A 16,053-nucleotide genomic window follows, 5' to 3' on the forward strand; every position below is an offset into this window, starting at 1 on the left:
TTTGTTTTGGAGCCGCCTCATCGATTGTTTGTTTGAGTTGCGATGAGATCAGCTCCTGGATCTCTTCCTTCGTCATAAGAAAATTGCTTTGGTGGTTGTGTGGTTCCACTGGTGCAGGCTGCAGTGAGATGGAAGGCGTTGTCTGAGCTGGCTGCAGTGTATTCATTGATTGTGATACATTTGGACGCACTTCATCTGACTGCGGTGTAGTTTGGTTTCGTTGATTTTCAAGATTGGACTGCACATTCAGTAGCAGCCCCATAACTTCATCCATCTTTTTGTAGAGATTAATTATATCTCTATCTTTTTCATCAATTTGTCTTTTTAAAGATGCAATCATGGCATCTTTTGGATCATTGGCCATGAAAACCGATTATTCTTCTTCGTCCTCATCATGAGGATCGTCAGGTAAGGACGAGTCCGCTGGTAACCTTTGGAGGTTAGATGACCTTGGGTCATTTTGTCTCGCTACGCCCTTTCTACGAGCGGCAACTCTAGTAAGCATCTGATTCAATGTCTTTTGCTCCTTTGCTTGATCGAGCTCTTGGTGTCCAACCAGTATGGACCACCATATTTCATTCTTCTCACATGAGTCCTTAGTCATTGGGACAAATTCTTTTCGTACCCACACTTTGTTACATAGTGGTAACGATTGCTTTTGAGCTCCTAACTTTTCCATTCGTCCCTTAATGGCCTTATAGGCCTTGTAGATTCTTTTAGAAATATTTTTCTCTTGATGTTCTTGACATCATCTTCGAAACTTCTAGCTGATTCATTTTTATTGTCGGCTGTAAAACAGCGGTTATTGCATTCTTTTTCACATGCTCCAATAAGGCGAAGGAGTTGTAGGTCGGAAATGTTGATTCGATCATTTGGGGCTCTTGAATGTTATTGTCCTTGCCCCCTGTAACTTTTCCTCTGTGGAGTTGATGGTGGTTATTCCTCTTAAAAGACGCTCTTGTCGGAGGAATAGTGGTTTAGTATCATTAGAAAGCGCCAGCCTATCGAATACTGATGCTTTCTGCACTCTGCCATTTGGGAATATCAATCTTCTTTCAGACTACATCCTCTTGGATGCAGGTTCGTAAGTGAGACGTTCGCCTATGGGTCGGCGAGGAGGGTTGGGGATGACCACATTGGGTCGTCTTCCTCAAGATGGCAGCCGAGGAATGACCACATTGGACACATCTTGTGAAGGGGCGGCGGGAGTGGTCATGCCCCTAGTAACAGCAAAAGTTTGAGCCATAACAGTAGCTCGAACATCTTCTAGAATGGTGCAAAATTGGATTGAAGCACCTGGAGTTCCGAAAGTCAGGACGGATGTAGGCAAGCAGACTCGCGAACCTGCATCCAATATCATTGAGTTTGTTGATGCAGCGACAACGTTCTTTGATGTTGGTGCCATTTTCTGATGCAAAAATGTAGCAATTAGGACCTTTTTTTTTTAAGGTCTCGAAAATGGAAGGAGAAACTAGGTCCCACCGGGTGTGCCATTTTGTCTGCCACCACGAATGACGCACCTCGCACGGTCGATAGGTTTTGCCGTGGGGTAGTATTTATGATTCAGATTGGTATTTGATGTATTTGGGTATCAAGTATTGCGGGTCCATAGCTTCCAATAGATGCAAGCATCTATTGTTAATTACCCCCTAGGCATTGGGGCACCTTCTATTAAGAGACCTTTATAGATGGGATATGATGAATTGTATCTTGATGATCGGTCGAATCCTATGTATATGTGTTAGGATTCAGCCGGATTTGAGGTTGACTAGGTCTCAAGTATGCATATTAAGATCTAGTTGATATTAAACTCTAATGGCTCTAAGGATATGTTTTAGAGTCCAATTACATTTGGTTTCACCTCAATTGTATGTTCTAAGATGAAGATGTGACCAAACCCCAAGTATATGTCTTGAGGTAGGTCGGGTTTGATGTTACCCGAAGGTAAGGAGTGACTAATTCCTGAGTGTATGTATCAGGATTAACCGAGTTTAATATATTTTTCACTCTAGTTATATATGCTAGAGTGAGAATCTGACTAAGCCCTAAGGTATTGTGCTAGGGTTTGTCAGATTTAATTTCAATGAGCTCTAAGTATATGTATTAGAACTCGATTGGATATGGATTTCACTCTAGATAGATATGCTAGAGCAAAAGGCTGACTAGACTCTAAGTATATGTGTTAGAACTAGTCGAACTTGATTTGACTTCCACTCTAGGTATATGTGCTAGAGCAAAAGATCGACTAGACCCTAAGTATATGAATTTAGGGTTAGTCGGATGAACTCTAAGTATATGTGTCAGAGTTCGAATAAATCTGATATCATTTGACTGAATTCTAAGTATATAATTTAGAACTCTGTCGATTTGGAAATATTTTGCCTTAGTTATATGTGCTAAGGCGATTGACTTAGTCCTAAGTATATGTATTAGGGTAGTCGATATTAAATTTTTATTCTAGATATATGTGCTAGAGTAGAAAAGGTTCATGATGAACTTTGGATATGATTTAATTCATATATGGTTCATGAGATTTTTGGTTTATGGCTCATGAGGTTTGGTGTATGGCTCATGAGGTTTGGTTTATGGGATTTGGTTCATGGATTTGGTATATAAACTTGGTTTATGGACTTGGTTCATAGTTCATGAACTTGATTCATTTGGTTCATGAACTTGGTTTATAGACTTGATTCATGGTTCATGAACTTGATTCATTTGGTTCATAAACTTAGTTTATAGACTTGGTTCATGATTCATGAACTTGGCTCATTTGGTTCATGAACTTGGTGTACGGTTCATGGGGTTTTGTTTATAGTTCATGAACTTGGTGTATGGTTTATGGGGTTTTGGTTCGTGGTTCATGAACTTGGTTCATAAGGTTAGGTATGTGGGATTTGGTTCATGGACTTGGATATGGTTCATGGATTTAGTATATGAACTTGGGTATGGTTCATGGGATTCACAAACTTGAGTAAGCTTCATGAACTTGGTTCATGGTTTATGGGATTTGGTTCATGAACTTGGGTATGGTTCGTGGTGTTTGGTTCACGAACTTGGTTCATGATTTATGGGACTTGGGTTCATGAACTTGGGTATGGTTCGTGGTGTTTGGTTCATGAACTTGGTTCATGGTTTATGGAATTTGGTTCATGAACTTGGGTATGGTTCGTGGTGTTTGGTTCACGAACTTGGTTCATGGTTTATGGGATTTGGTTCATGAACTTCGATATGAATCCTAGTTGGAAGTCGGGTTTGGGTTCTATTTGTGGTCCGGATTGGGTTTGAGTTTGGGATTTTATTTGTGGATTGGATTGGTTTTGGGTTTATCTGTGGTCTGTATTTGCTTTTGGGTTTTATTTGTAGACTTGGTTTTGGTTTGGGGGATTTGATTTGGGTTTTGGGTTTGGGTTTTTTATTTTGGATTGAATTTTATTTGTGGACTTGACATTGGTTTCGGGTTTGGGTTTTGTTTTTTGGTTTGGATTTGGGTTGGGATTTGGGTTTTGGTTTTGGTTTTTGATTTGGGTTTTGGTTTTTTATTTGTGGACTTGGTTTGGGTTTGGATTTGGGTTTTATTTGTGGACTTAGTTTTCTTTTCAATTCTATTTCGAGTCCAAGGAAATCCTCTTTTGATTTTGCAATTCGATTTGGGGTCCGAAGAAATCCCCTTTTGATTTTGCAATTTGACTTGGGGTCCGAAGAAATTCCCTTTTGATTCTAATTTGATTTGGGTCCGAAGAAATCCTCTTTTGATTTCGCAATTTGATTTGGGGTCCGAATAAATCCTCGTTTGATTTTGATTTGGGGTCCGAAAAAATTCCTGTTTGATTTCGCAATTTGATTTGGGGTCCGAAGAAATTCCCGTTTGATTTCGATTTGGGGTCCAAAGAAATTTCCATTTTGATCTTGATTTAGGGTTCGAAGAAATTCCCGTTTGATTTCGATTTGGGGTCCGAAGAAATTTCCGTTTTGATCTCGATTTAGGGTTCGAAGAAATTCCCGTTTTGATCTCGATTTGGGGTCGGAAGAAATCCCCTTTTTGATCTTTATTTGGGGTCCAAAGAAATTCCCGTTTGATTTCGATTTGGGGTCCGAAGAAATTCCCGTTTGATCTCGATTTGGGGTCCGAAGAAATTCCCGTTTGATCTCAATTTGGGGTCCGAAAAAATTCCCGCTTGATCTTGATATGGGGTCCGAAGAAATCCCCGTTTTGATCTTGATTTGGGGTCCGAAGAAATTCTCGTTTGATTTTGATTTGGGGTCCGAAGAAATCCCCATTTGATCTCGATTTAGGGTTCGAAGAAATCCCCGCTTGATCTCGATTTGGGGTCCGAAGAAATCCCCGTTTGATTTCGATTTGGGGTCTGAAGAAATTTTCTTTTTGATCTTGATTTGGGGTCCGAAGAAATCCCCGCTTGATCTCGATTTGGCTTGAATCTGAACTGGTTTGAAAGTTTTGTGGATTGATTCAATGTTTTCGAAAGGGATTGAAGGGTCCGAAGAAACGGGAAATCTTTGATTCTCCTCCCATCTTCTTTCGAAAACACCGAACTGATAAGGTTGGAGGTGACAGCGGCTGTAACGTACTGAACTTTTGCAAATTGTGAGGTTCAAGTGTTTGATCCGTGTGTCGAGCTTTTTCAGACTTTCTGGAAGGTCGTAGACAGTGTTCCGACCTATGGCTCGAATTTCGAGAATCGAGATTTAAAACTTAGCACTAAAATCTCTGAAGTGAAGATTTTAGGCTGCTCTCGGGTTGGACTCTACAGAGCAGAGCACCGTTACTGCATCAGGCTCGTACCGGAACTGGACCTGGTACCGGTACTGCATCGGGCTGGTACCGGTACCCAGTGTATTTTTCTGCGAACCCGAGGCTCGGGTTTGCGCAGTCTATAGCTTGGTATCGGTATTCTTTCCTGTGTACATGTACGTAGTGCATATGCAGTCTGCACATTGTTGGAGGATTTTTTTGAGATTGTTACCTCTCTATATAACCCCCCACAGCCCCTAGATGGCTCATTTGAGTCCTAAACCGTGGAGGACACAGGTGAGACCCCTCTCCCTTGGTTTTCTCCCATTTTCTTGTGTTTTATAGTTTGGTTTGATTTCCTCTTTTTGCTTCTCTTTGCTCTTTGTTGGTTTTTCCACCTTAGAGAAGCATTGGATTGAGGATTGGAGCTCATTTAAGGAAAGATCTTCAACCCTCGCTCACTTTTTTGCTTGATTTGAAGCTTTGGAGAGGTTAGTAATATGTTTCTTCCATTAGATTCATGTTTTGATGGATTTCTTGAGATGAAACCCTAGAAATGAGAAATCTAGGGTTTATTTGGGGACTTTTGATTGGTAGTTTTTGGGGCTTAATTGATAAGTGTAGAATATCTCGTTGGGGTGGATTAGAAGGGCTCTAGCTTCCATTTAGAATTTGAGAGGGTTTTTTCCATATTTAGGTGAGTTTTGCCCTATTCTTGGGTTGATTTGAGATGAACACCTCGGGTGTTCTTTTGTTTTGTCTAACTCTCTTAATATTACCTTTAGGGAGGTAGGAGACTTGTGGACACCTTCGTCGGTGCAAACGAAGGGGATCCGAGGAGTCCCGGTGGGTTTGACCTCACCGAAATGAGAAAATCTCACCTATGTCATTTTTAATATTGTAAAATAAAAAATCATACATATTCATACTAGATAGGGTATATGTGAATTTTAAAATGCTTGAAATGCACATATTATGTACAATAAAAATTTAGACCTCTATGTAGTAGAGAGTTAAATATGTTGGAATCATGCATATGGATAGCATCCTTATATGTGGCTTGGGATCATGTTTTATGTAGTGAAAATGACAAGTACAATATGCTCTTGGACTTAGAACTCATGTTGGACATAGGAGAAAGTATAATGTCATAAATAGGTATTAGACTTGGATTATGCTTGACATAGTAAACCTAATGTCATGAAGTGGCATTAAATGTAGTAAATGGTTGAACTTTACATTATGACATAAAATTAGACCTTCGGAGTTGCTAGTATTTATACCATGTTGAGACATGATGACATCGAACTTGAGATGGTTGATTATGCTTGCTTGCCATTTGTGCTCATTCGCACATGCTTGTGAGGGTCGCTCCCTACAAGCCGGCACTCCGGAGTTAGCTTATGCGATTTATGCTCGCTCGTACGGTATTGAGAAGCCTACTGGGCCGGGTAAGATAGACTCATTCCTAGAGTGAAAATATTGGGGCTTCCACGGGCATTTAGGCGACACAAGCCAGACCACACTTGTGTAGGTCCTAAGATGAAATTGGATTAACAATAAACCTTTATTATGACAATCACTACTAGATAGCTTATAGTAGTTGGATTCTTGGGTCATGCTTGGGGTTTACTATTGGATATATGGTTACTTGCTTAGACATGATAGTATACTTGGTAGCCTTGTTTGTGCATAGTAGTATACTTGTTAGACATATTTAGAGTATATTAGTACATTCATGTGATATACTTATTCATGTTAGGCTAACAATTGCAATTGTGGAACTTCATGCTAAGTAGTGGCATAATAGTTAGCAAGTTTAATTCATGTTTATTATTCATGCTATTCCTTTCGGTTAACTGTTAGAATAATCTCATTTTTGCTTCTATAGCCTAGTGGAGTTGTTGAAGCATAAAAAAAAAAAAGAAGAGAGAGGAATAAAAGAGGAAAAAGAAAAAAAGGGGAGAGAAAGAAATAAAAAATAGAGATGGTTTATGAGATTATCCATGCACCAGGTGCATGGATAAAATTTAAATTTTGAAAATATCTCATGCACCGTGAGCATAAATTACGAAAAGTGGGACGTTCTTGTAGATACGAACGGGTATTAAAAATAGCATATTAGACCTTTCCCTTTCACGTATTTACAAAATGCTCCGCTTTAATCATATAATATTTTATTATATTGACTAAGGTGTAATATGAGCAAAGGGAAAGGACCAATTCGCAATATTCCCACAATCCCATCGCAACCATCCATTATCTCATAATCCCATCATAACCATCCAAAATCTCTCCCACAATCNTATGATTTCTTTTGAAGCTGAGCTTTAGGTCTCTTAATCTTGAAAAATGTATTGCTTTTTAACCGGGTTTGGTGTTGTGTATGCCTTTATTAGGATAGTTGATCATCAAGGAATTTCAGATGAAATTGTTAAATTCTATGTAGTCTCAGAATTTAGTTAGGAACTGCATGCGTTTATATCGCAAAATTAGTCACATAATGTTGACTAGAGGCTCTAGAGATATTCTTAAAATTTGACTTTCAAGCTCGAAAACTTGGAAAAGCATGTGATGCGTGGATGGGCAGAGTTTATGTCACAAGGGGAACTACTTTTGGAGCACTTCAAAAAAAAAAAAAAAGAAGAAAAAACAACTGCATAAATAACAAGGTAAATGGAACTCATATTTGGCAGTCCATTTTCAGCCTAAGAATACGCAATAGTTGGCTAGATTAGAAGTAAATTTTTTGAAATGCCAATGGCATGCATTTCTATGTTTTTTTTTTTGAGAGGAAGGTTGCATGCTATCGCTTCATTCATTAAGAGCGTGAATTTAGCAAAGTGTGGGAAGCAACAAGGCTTCCACTAAAAAAAAAAAAAAAAAAAAAAAAAAAAAAAGAAAAGCACCCACCAACATTCCCCCAAAGAAGTCCTGAGCTCCACCGAGCTCCGCCACATCCTCTCCCGTCAACGGCAGCCGCGCCCCGAGCTCTACTGAGCTCCTCCATGTCTCCGCCCGCCTCGTCTTTGTGCGACATCGACGGCACCCCCACATGTAGGCGCGACCCACCGAGCGCCCCCGAACTCCGCTTCGTTCTCCCTCATCGTCGGCGGCCGCGATGCTCGACTACCGAGCGCCCCCGAGCCTCCATCAAGCCCCTCTTCGGCAATCTCTGCGTCGCCAAAGCCGTCGCTCCATCACCCGAGGCGTCAAGGCCGCCTACGCCGATGACGCCCGCTCCAAAGCCGCCCGTGTCGCCCCAAGACGACCTCGACCCACGACGTCAAGTTCGTCGGCCCCTGCGCCCGAGGCCATCGCTCTGAGACCGCCCGCGCCGAAGCCGCCCGCCTTGAGGCTGTCAACCCCGAGGCCACCATGATCCTCGCCGAGTTCGGTTGTGCACCACCGCTTCCTCTTCGCAGCCTGTTCCGAGATCATGACGCCATCATCTCTGGCCACAAAGAGACTCTGAGGCAAAACCACCACGTGTTCAACGAAATGCCCGAATGAAGCGGCGACCCCATGAAGCCGTCGTGGTCCTCGCCGGACGCAGCCGCGTCTTCTGCTCCGGTGCCGACCTCACCGCCACCGAGAATATCTTTAAGAGCGACGCCAAATACCCTGCCATAGACCCCGCCGTGTCGTGCCCGCCTCCACCGAGCTCGCCGCCCTCAGTCACTCGAAGCCGCTCCGGCCTTAGCCGCTCGAAGGCCCGCTGCCGTCCTCGACTCGAAGCCGTGCCACCCGCGGCCGATCTGCCTGAAGCCGCGCCACCCGCGGCCGATATTTTCGAAGCCGCGCCACCCGCGGTCGATCCGCCCGAAGCCGCGCCACCCGCGGCCAATTCGCCGATGCCTATGCCGAGCCGCCGCCCATGACTCTGCTCGTGATCTCGGCCGATCCGTCGACACCCGCGCGCCGTCGTCGACTTTGATGGCTCGAACCCGAGGAGTTCCCTCTGATGCCGCGTCACTCCACCTCGAAGGCCGCAGCCCCGTCGATGCCACGTCGCTGTTGTGGCCTTTCACCGCTGCAGAGCGTCGCCGTCACGGCCCTCCTTCGTCGCGGTCTCAGATCCGTGGCTCCACTGTCAGGTCACAGCCCCAGTGGAGCTCCGTCATCAACAAAGCCGCCAGCTGCTCGACGGCGATCCTGAGAGAGAGAGCGGTGCTCTCCTCTCAAACGGATTCCGCACGCCAAGTGCCTGATGTGCCCGGAGTCCGCCCACCAACCGCTCGACGGCGAACCTGAGAGAGAGAGCGGTGCTCTCCTCTCAAATGGGTTCCGCCCGCCAAGTGCTCGATGTGCCCGGAGTCTGCCCACCAACCGCTCCGACGACGATCCTGAGAGAGAGAGCGGTGCTCTCCTCTCAAACGGATTCCGCCCGCCAAGTGCTTGATGGGTTCCGCCCGCCAAGTGCTCGATGTGCCCGGAGTCCGCCCACCAACCGCTCCGACGACAAATCCGAGAGAGAGCGCGGTGCTCTCCTCTCAAACAAAGTTCGCCCGCTAATTGCTCGGTGGCGAATCATAAAGAGAGCGATGCTCTCATTTACCGACCAATCATTCGACGAAATTCCTGAATAAAATCAGAGAACCCCCCATCTGTTTGACGAAATTCCTGAATGCAACAACGAGGCTAAAGAAGTTGAGTTATGAGCACCGTGACTTCACGCTCGTCGCCCAGAAGGTCTATGTCAGCATCTACAAAGTCGCACACGACTTCTCACCTTCTGAGTATCGCCGCGGAGATCATCCCCGTCAACCAGTAGCCATCGAGCGNATTGGACTTTATCATATATATTTAAAGTTCAATTAACTAAATCAAACTCTAATTCATTTAATTAGAGTTTAATTTGAATCGAACCTGGTTAAATCCCAATGTATATACATGGAATTTAACCAACCTTTCACCTTAGGGTGAACAATATTGTTAAGCACTGAAACATATGAAGCCCAATTAAATCAATTTGATTATATACTTTGATATCTTGGTTCAGAATCAAATTCAATCAACCGTCGTACTGAATTATGTTATAAAATTCATCTTTTATTCAATCACAGCATTACAAAGGTCTCTTAATCGAAGGTGCCCTAACACTTTGTAGGGGTAATTAACAATAAATGCTTGCGTTTATTGGAAGCCATGAATCCACAAAACCTGATTTTCATACATATTCAAATATTAATCTGAATCATGAATACTACCCCACGGTGAAAAATCAAAATAAGATCAACCGTGCGAGGTACGTCATTCGTGGTGGCAGACAGGAGTATTTCGCTGAGGTCAGCGGTTGCCTACTGGGAACTATTGTTAATAGTTCTCACGCCCCTATTTTGTGGTTTTTATTTTAGAGCCATCCGCACCGGAAGAGGCTAGGGATCGCGGCAAAGGGGTCACGTCTAGCTAGATCGCGAGGATCTTTACTGTTAGGTGGTTATCTCTCCTTTTGTATAGTTGGAGAGAGAACCAGTTCTGTACCCGTGTATAAAGGCCATCATTTTTGTATATCTCGCACTTGTACTTGAGATGTTATGATGTACCTATCTGTGGATCGTTTTAGTTGTTTAGTTCTTTTACTATTCTTCTTGTCATTAGATTCTAGATGTTGTATACTCTGATATCTCTAGATACTCGTTATACTTGTTTTATTTATCGCTTTGTTCTAGACGCCTTATATGTTGTTGGCATATGGCGGGTTTGGACACGCACCGGGCAGGCCTCCGTTGGGTCCCGGGGCATGACAGCGACGAAGATGATGACGGTGGCATAGATCTTAACGGCCGGCGGATTTGATTCGATATTTTCGAAAGATGTTGAAAGGTCCGAAGAAACGGGGAATCAAAGATTCCCCTTCCCTCTTTTTTCGAAAATATCAAACCGGCGATGCTAGAGATGACGTCGATGAAGATGATGACGGTGGCGCGGATCTGTTCGGCCGTCGGATTTGATTTGACATTTTTGAAAGATGTTGAATGGTCCGAAAAAACTGGGAATCAAAGATTCCCCTCCCCTCTTCTTTCGAAAATATTGAACCGGCGATGCTCGAGGTGGTCACGGCAATATAGATCACCCATTCCATCAATTAACGGCTTCGAATGGGGTATTGAGAGGTCCGAAGAAACGGGGAGCCATTGGCTCCCCTCCACACTCCCATCGAAACCGTCTAGATGGTATGGATGGCTACGGTAGCAAGACCTAAAAAAAAAAGAAAAGGGGAGAAGAAAAGAGATTTTTTTTTAATTTTTTTTGGCATGTTTTATTATATTTTTTTCTCTTTTCTTCTTTCTTTTTTTTTCTTTACCTGTTGATCAGATAGCGGATTGGATGAGGCGGCTCGGCGATCTCTCCTCCTTTCCGTGGCTCGGCGATTTCTCATCTTTTTATCATAATCTCTCTCTCTATTGCTATCGTCTCTCCCTATGTATTTGTTCTCTCCTCTTTCTTTTTTTTATCGTCGTCCGCATTGATTTTTATTCTCATATTTATAATAAAAGGGGCGGCGAGAGATATTTTGAGGAGTCGGTTAGGGATTCAAATTTTGAATCGGTTGTTGGATGGTTGGAAAATATTTTGGGGGTTGGTTGGGAATTCGAAATTCGAAATCGAATTTTGAATCGGTTGTTGGATGGATAGGTATTCAAAATTTGAATGAATGTGGTTGGTTGGGAGATTTTTGGGAGTTGGCTGGGAATTCGAAATTCGAAATCGAATTTTGAATCAGTTGTGATTTGTTAGAAGTTGTTTTGGGAGTTGGTTGGGAATTCAAAATCTAAAATCGAATTTTGAATCGGTTGTGATTTGAAATAGAATTTCGAATGGGGTTATTAGGATTATAGATATTTTCTAGAGTATGGATATGGACCGTCATTGATCGAGCCCATTTTAATGAAATTTGTTGGGCACAAATAATAATAATCAATGGGCTGAAATGAGACCCGAATTATTGTATAGGCCTAAAATTTTAAAGGGCTTTAATGAGGCCCACCAACTCGCATCCATGAATGGGCCTATTGTGAATTATAATTATTGGCTCCAATATTTTTTTTTTTTCACTTCAAACACTAAGCTATTACAAGCATTCACACCACATGCTTTTTACATATTACATTTTCGTTTTCTTTTCTTCTAAATACAATCAAGATTATTACAATATTGTTTTCCTTTTTTCCTACACCCCTAGCTAGGCTGACTCGGGGTATTGCTATCTCTAGTCTCAGTAGTAGGGCGCTATCTACGGAGGTACGCCCTTTCCACGTGCTGCCGCGCCGCTCGCGTGTGAATCTGTAATCTCCAAAACAACGTGGGGTGAGAACTATTGTCTATAGTTCCCAGTGGGTACGGCCACCCAAGGGAAGAGCACAACCCACCAGGTCCCAAGGAGGCACTGCAACATGTTAGTTCAACAGATATCCAACAGATATATATGCAAGTATTAAAATACATATTATGCCTCTCAACACGCAACAATACAAATCGTGCAACTATGCAACTCAACATGCAATAAGCTAAGTAGATCGACCGATTCTACTTTCAATCCTGCTATTCATAGTTCATCCAATTGACTTTTAAGTTTTCCTCTATCTTAAATTCATGTCAATTATAACTCTGCTCATAAGGTTTCATCTACCTTTGATCCATATAATTTGCTCTTTGCTTTTAAGGTTTCTTCTACCTTAACCAAGCTAGCCACCCGACTCGGCCTCGAGTCAATCATCTGCGGAATACCGCATAAAACCAGGCTCAAGGTGAAGGACGTCTCACATGCACCTCAGTCTTAAATCCACTAAACTGGGATGCCAACTGGGATGCAAATCCACTCTACTGGGATTCATCCACGGCTCATAATGTATGTCACTCAATCTCACTCGCTAACCGTAAGGTTATGCCCAACTCACATTTCAAATCTCAGAGGTGAGGAGACTCTGCGCTACACACACCCGAGATCGCCTACTGGGTAATCAAGTTACTCAAACACGACTACTACAGCGGAGCTCACTACTTGGGTGGAGCGACCACGCCAAGGTCAAACAGACTATATGAGTATGATCCAATCCTCTCACTCGAGGATACCCTGTCTAGTAGGGTTAACAACAACACGGAAAATCCACTAACCCCAATACTCATGCCATAAGTGTCTCTACTACACAAGGTTCACGTGGCACATATCCACAACTCGGGAAATCATCTATCCCTATGTTCATGTCACAGTGTCTCTACTACACTAGTCCAAATGCCACTCGATCTACTTGACATTCTACTCGTCCACATCGAGTATTATAGTTTTCATGTTCTTGTTTTCCAATGTTGAGCTCTCTAATCAACCTAGAGTTATCGACTCAAGTTCACATTTACATGAATCTGGCACATGCTGCAACATATCATCATGCATATTCATCTAACATAATCCACAATATATCAACATGCATATTCCATCTCATGCATGCATATAGCCTCTATGTCATGCATTCATATAGCATCTCATAGTAGGTAACAACATCAAGCATAATACGATTCCTACATTCACATTATCACGTACAACCTACCAAATATACATACATGCATCAATAGTAACCATGCATCATCATTATCATCTATGGTAGTTCAATCATAACATTCATTTCATGCAACCACATGTTTTGCAACTAACTACGATTATATGCATCAATGATAAACAACACTCCACTTCGACATGAAAGTGAGCTAATATCTTCGATGAGCACAACCCACCTCGCAACGCTTTCCGATTGCTTGTCGACACTTGCAATTGGGCTCCCGCGGCACACGATACCCGGTTCGGCTCGAATTCGCAATCGGCAACCAAACGCCAGCTAATCCGCGACCTAGGGTCATCAATGGCTCTTCTCTAACCTTCAATTAGAGAACAATAGGATTTAATTAGATCAAAACCCTCATTTACTCCAAAACCCCAAAATCCTCATTCTAACCCTAGCATATGTATAGTCCCCAAATAACCCAAATTAAATGGAGAAAATATGTTAGAGACACTCTAGAGGCTACTAAAACACTAAGTATAAAGGATTTAGCCAAATCCTAAACACTTACCGAATTGCGAACGCCGAGTCGAAAGCACGCCGCTCAACCGGGCACACGAAGACCCGATCCGACGCTCCACACGCGTTTCCAAGCCCACTCTCCGCCAAGCCTCCGAATTTGGGAGAGTAAGATAAAGAGAGTATGGAGATATCTAGAGAGAGAAAGGGAAGGTTTCTCTCTCCCTCTCCATACGCGCGTGTGTGTGTGTGTTGGCTAGGAAGAAGAAGAAAGGGGAGAAGAAACCCCTTTTATAGTCAACCTCCATCCCAACATTAACACAATTTCAGTTTAGTAGCTCAGAATCTGTTACTTTTCGCCGGAGCCCTTCTGAATGTCCGTTTTCTCTCAAATTTGACAGTCAAGCTCAGTTTAAGTTAATAAGAAGAACGATATCTTAATTTCTCAGTTTCGACCATTTTTTGGCCACCGAAACCCCTACCGACTAAAATCTCTGACAGATAGAAGTCAGATTTTATTTTCCACTTTTCGGGTGTCGGAATGACATGAAACTTTAAATCTAGCATCATAAAAATAATCCCGACATATTTTCAGATTTTTATAATTTTCTAACACTGTGAATTTTCTGCTAAAATATCAGTCCCGTTCTTTACTGAAAATTTTAAATTTTCTGTTTCCATTCAAATTTCAGCACAAGTCATTCTGACTTACATTTTACTTCTTTAAGTCCAATAAAAATAGTATCTTACACTATTTTTATTTACACTTACTTTTATATTAAGAATCCGGTACATTACACTGCACCTGTGGACGTTTAGTGTCACACCCCAAAAATCCCACATCGGATGGGAATGGGGTTGTCATTGGGTTTATAAGAGACTTAGACACTAGTAATAATAACTGGGCTTAAGCATTTTGGGTCGGTGTTTGGGCCCAACGAGTTATTGTTGCTAGTGGGCTGAGTCGTAACATTTGATATCAGAGCCAATTACCAGCCGGAAATATGTGGCTAGTCTCGGTTGAGCCAGGGTCTGAAAGACAAGATGATAGGCTATGCTAGAATCTGTATGACAATGTGACCGGATATACCAGGGTCTGGATGACAAGACTAGCGAGATGCATCTCACGGCTATACCAGGGTGTGGATGACAAGACTAGCGAGATGTATCTCACATCGCCTGGTGATCTTAGGCTGTGTATGTGATTTAATCCCACATCGGATAGAAATGTAGATGTGATTGGGTATATTAGAGACTTAGACACTACTAATAATAACTGGGCTTAAGTAATTTGGGCCAGTGTTTGGGCCCAACGAGTTATTGTTGCTAGTGGGCTGGGCCCTAACATTCAAGTTGTTCAAAAGCCTTCCTTGTCCTACCTCTCATAGCTTGAAGTTTCAAATCTCAAATTTTAAATTTTAAAATTCAAAATTTTAAATTTTAATATTTTAAGATAAAATTTAAATTTTGACATTTTAGATTTTAAAACTTACATTTAAAAATTTAAAAATTTAAAATTTAGAATTACAAGTTTTAAGTTTCAAATTACAAAATTAAAATTTAAAATTTAAAATTTAATTTTACTTTTAAATTACAAACTTCAAAAAAAATTCAAAATTTAAATTTTTAATTTTCCAATCTGAATTTAAAATTTGAGTTTCAAATTTAAATTCTAAATTTAAAATTTAAAATTTAAAATTCAAGATTGAAATTTGAAATTCAAAATTTAAAATTTAAAACTTAATTTAAAACTCAAATTTTAAATTTTAAATTTTAAATTTTAAATTTTGAATGTTCAAATCTTAAATTTTAAATTTTAAATTTTAAATTTTAAATTTTACATTTTAAATTGAAAATTGAAAATTGAAAATTTAAGATTTGAAAATTCAAAATTCAAAATTTAAAATTTAAAATTTAAAATTTGAGTTTTAAATTAAAATTTAAATTTTAGATTTTGAATTTCAAATTTCAAATCTTAAATTTCATAAGATTTAAAATTTGAAATTCAAATTTTAAATTGATATTGAAAAATTAAAAAATTTAAATTTAAATTTAAAAATTAAAATTTAAATATAAATTCAAATTTTAAATTATTTTAATATAAAATTTAGTAAAAATATTAATATAGGTAAATATCAAAAAAAAAAATTTTACCAAACAGCATTAATAAATTATTTCAAAAAAATTACTTTTATCTAAATTCATCTAAATTCAGTAAAATATTCTACAGCTTTTTATCGAAATTAAAATCATTAATTCTTCCATATCAAAATCACTACTACATAA

General features: G+C 40.8%; 1 protein-coding gene across 1 annotated transcript; it reads left to right on the forward strand.

Annotated features, from left to right (window-relative positions):
- On the forward strand, positions 7,626-9,244 carry LOC109712441. Its single transcript, XM_020235998.1, has 2 exons — positions 7,626-8,409; positions 8,504-9,244. The coding sequence occupies exons 1-2, from the start codon at positions 8,260-8,262 to the stop codon at positions 9,002-9,004; spliced, it is 651 nt and encodes a 216-aa protein (XP_020091587.1). The 5' UTR covers positions 7,626-8,259; the 3' UTR covers positions 9,005-9,244.

The sequence above is a fragment of the Ananas comosus genome, linkage group 7, assembly GCF_001540865.1.
Source record: "Ananas comosus cultivar F153 linkage group 7, ASM154086v1, whole genome shotgun sequence".
In the NCBI taxonomy this organism is placed as follows: Eukaryota; Viridiplantae; Streptophyta; class Magnoliopsida; order Poales; family Bromeliaceae; genus Ananas; species Ananas comosus.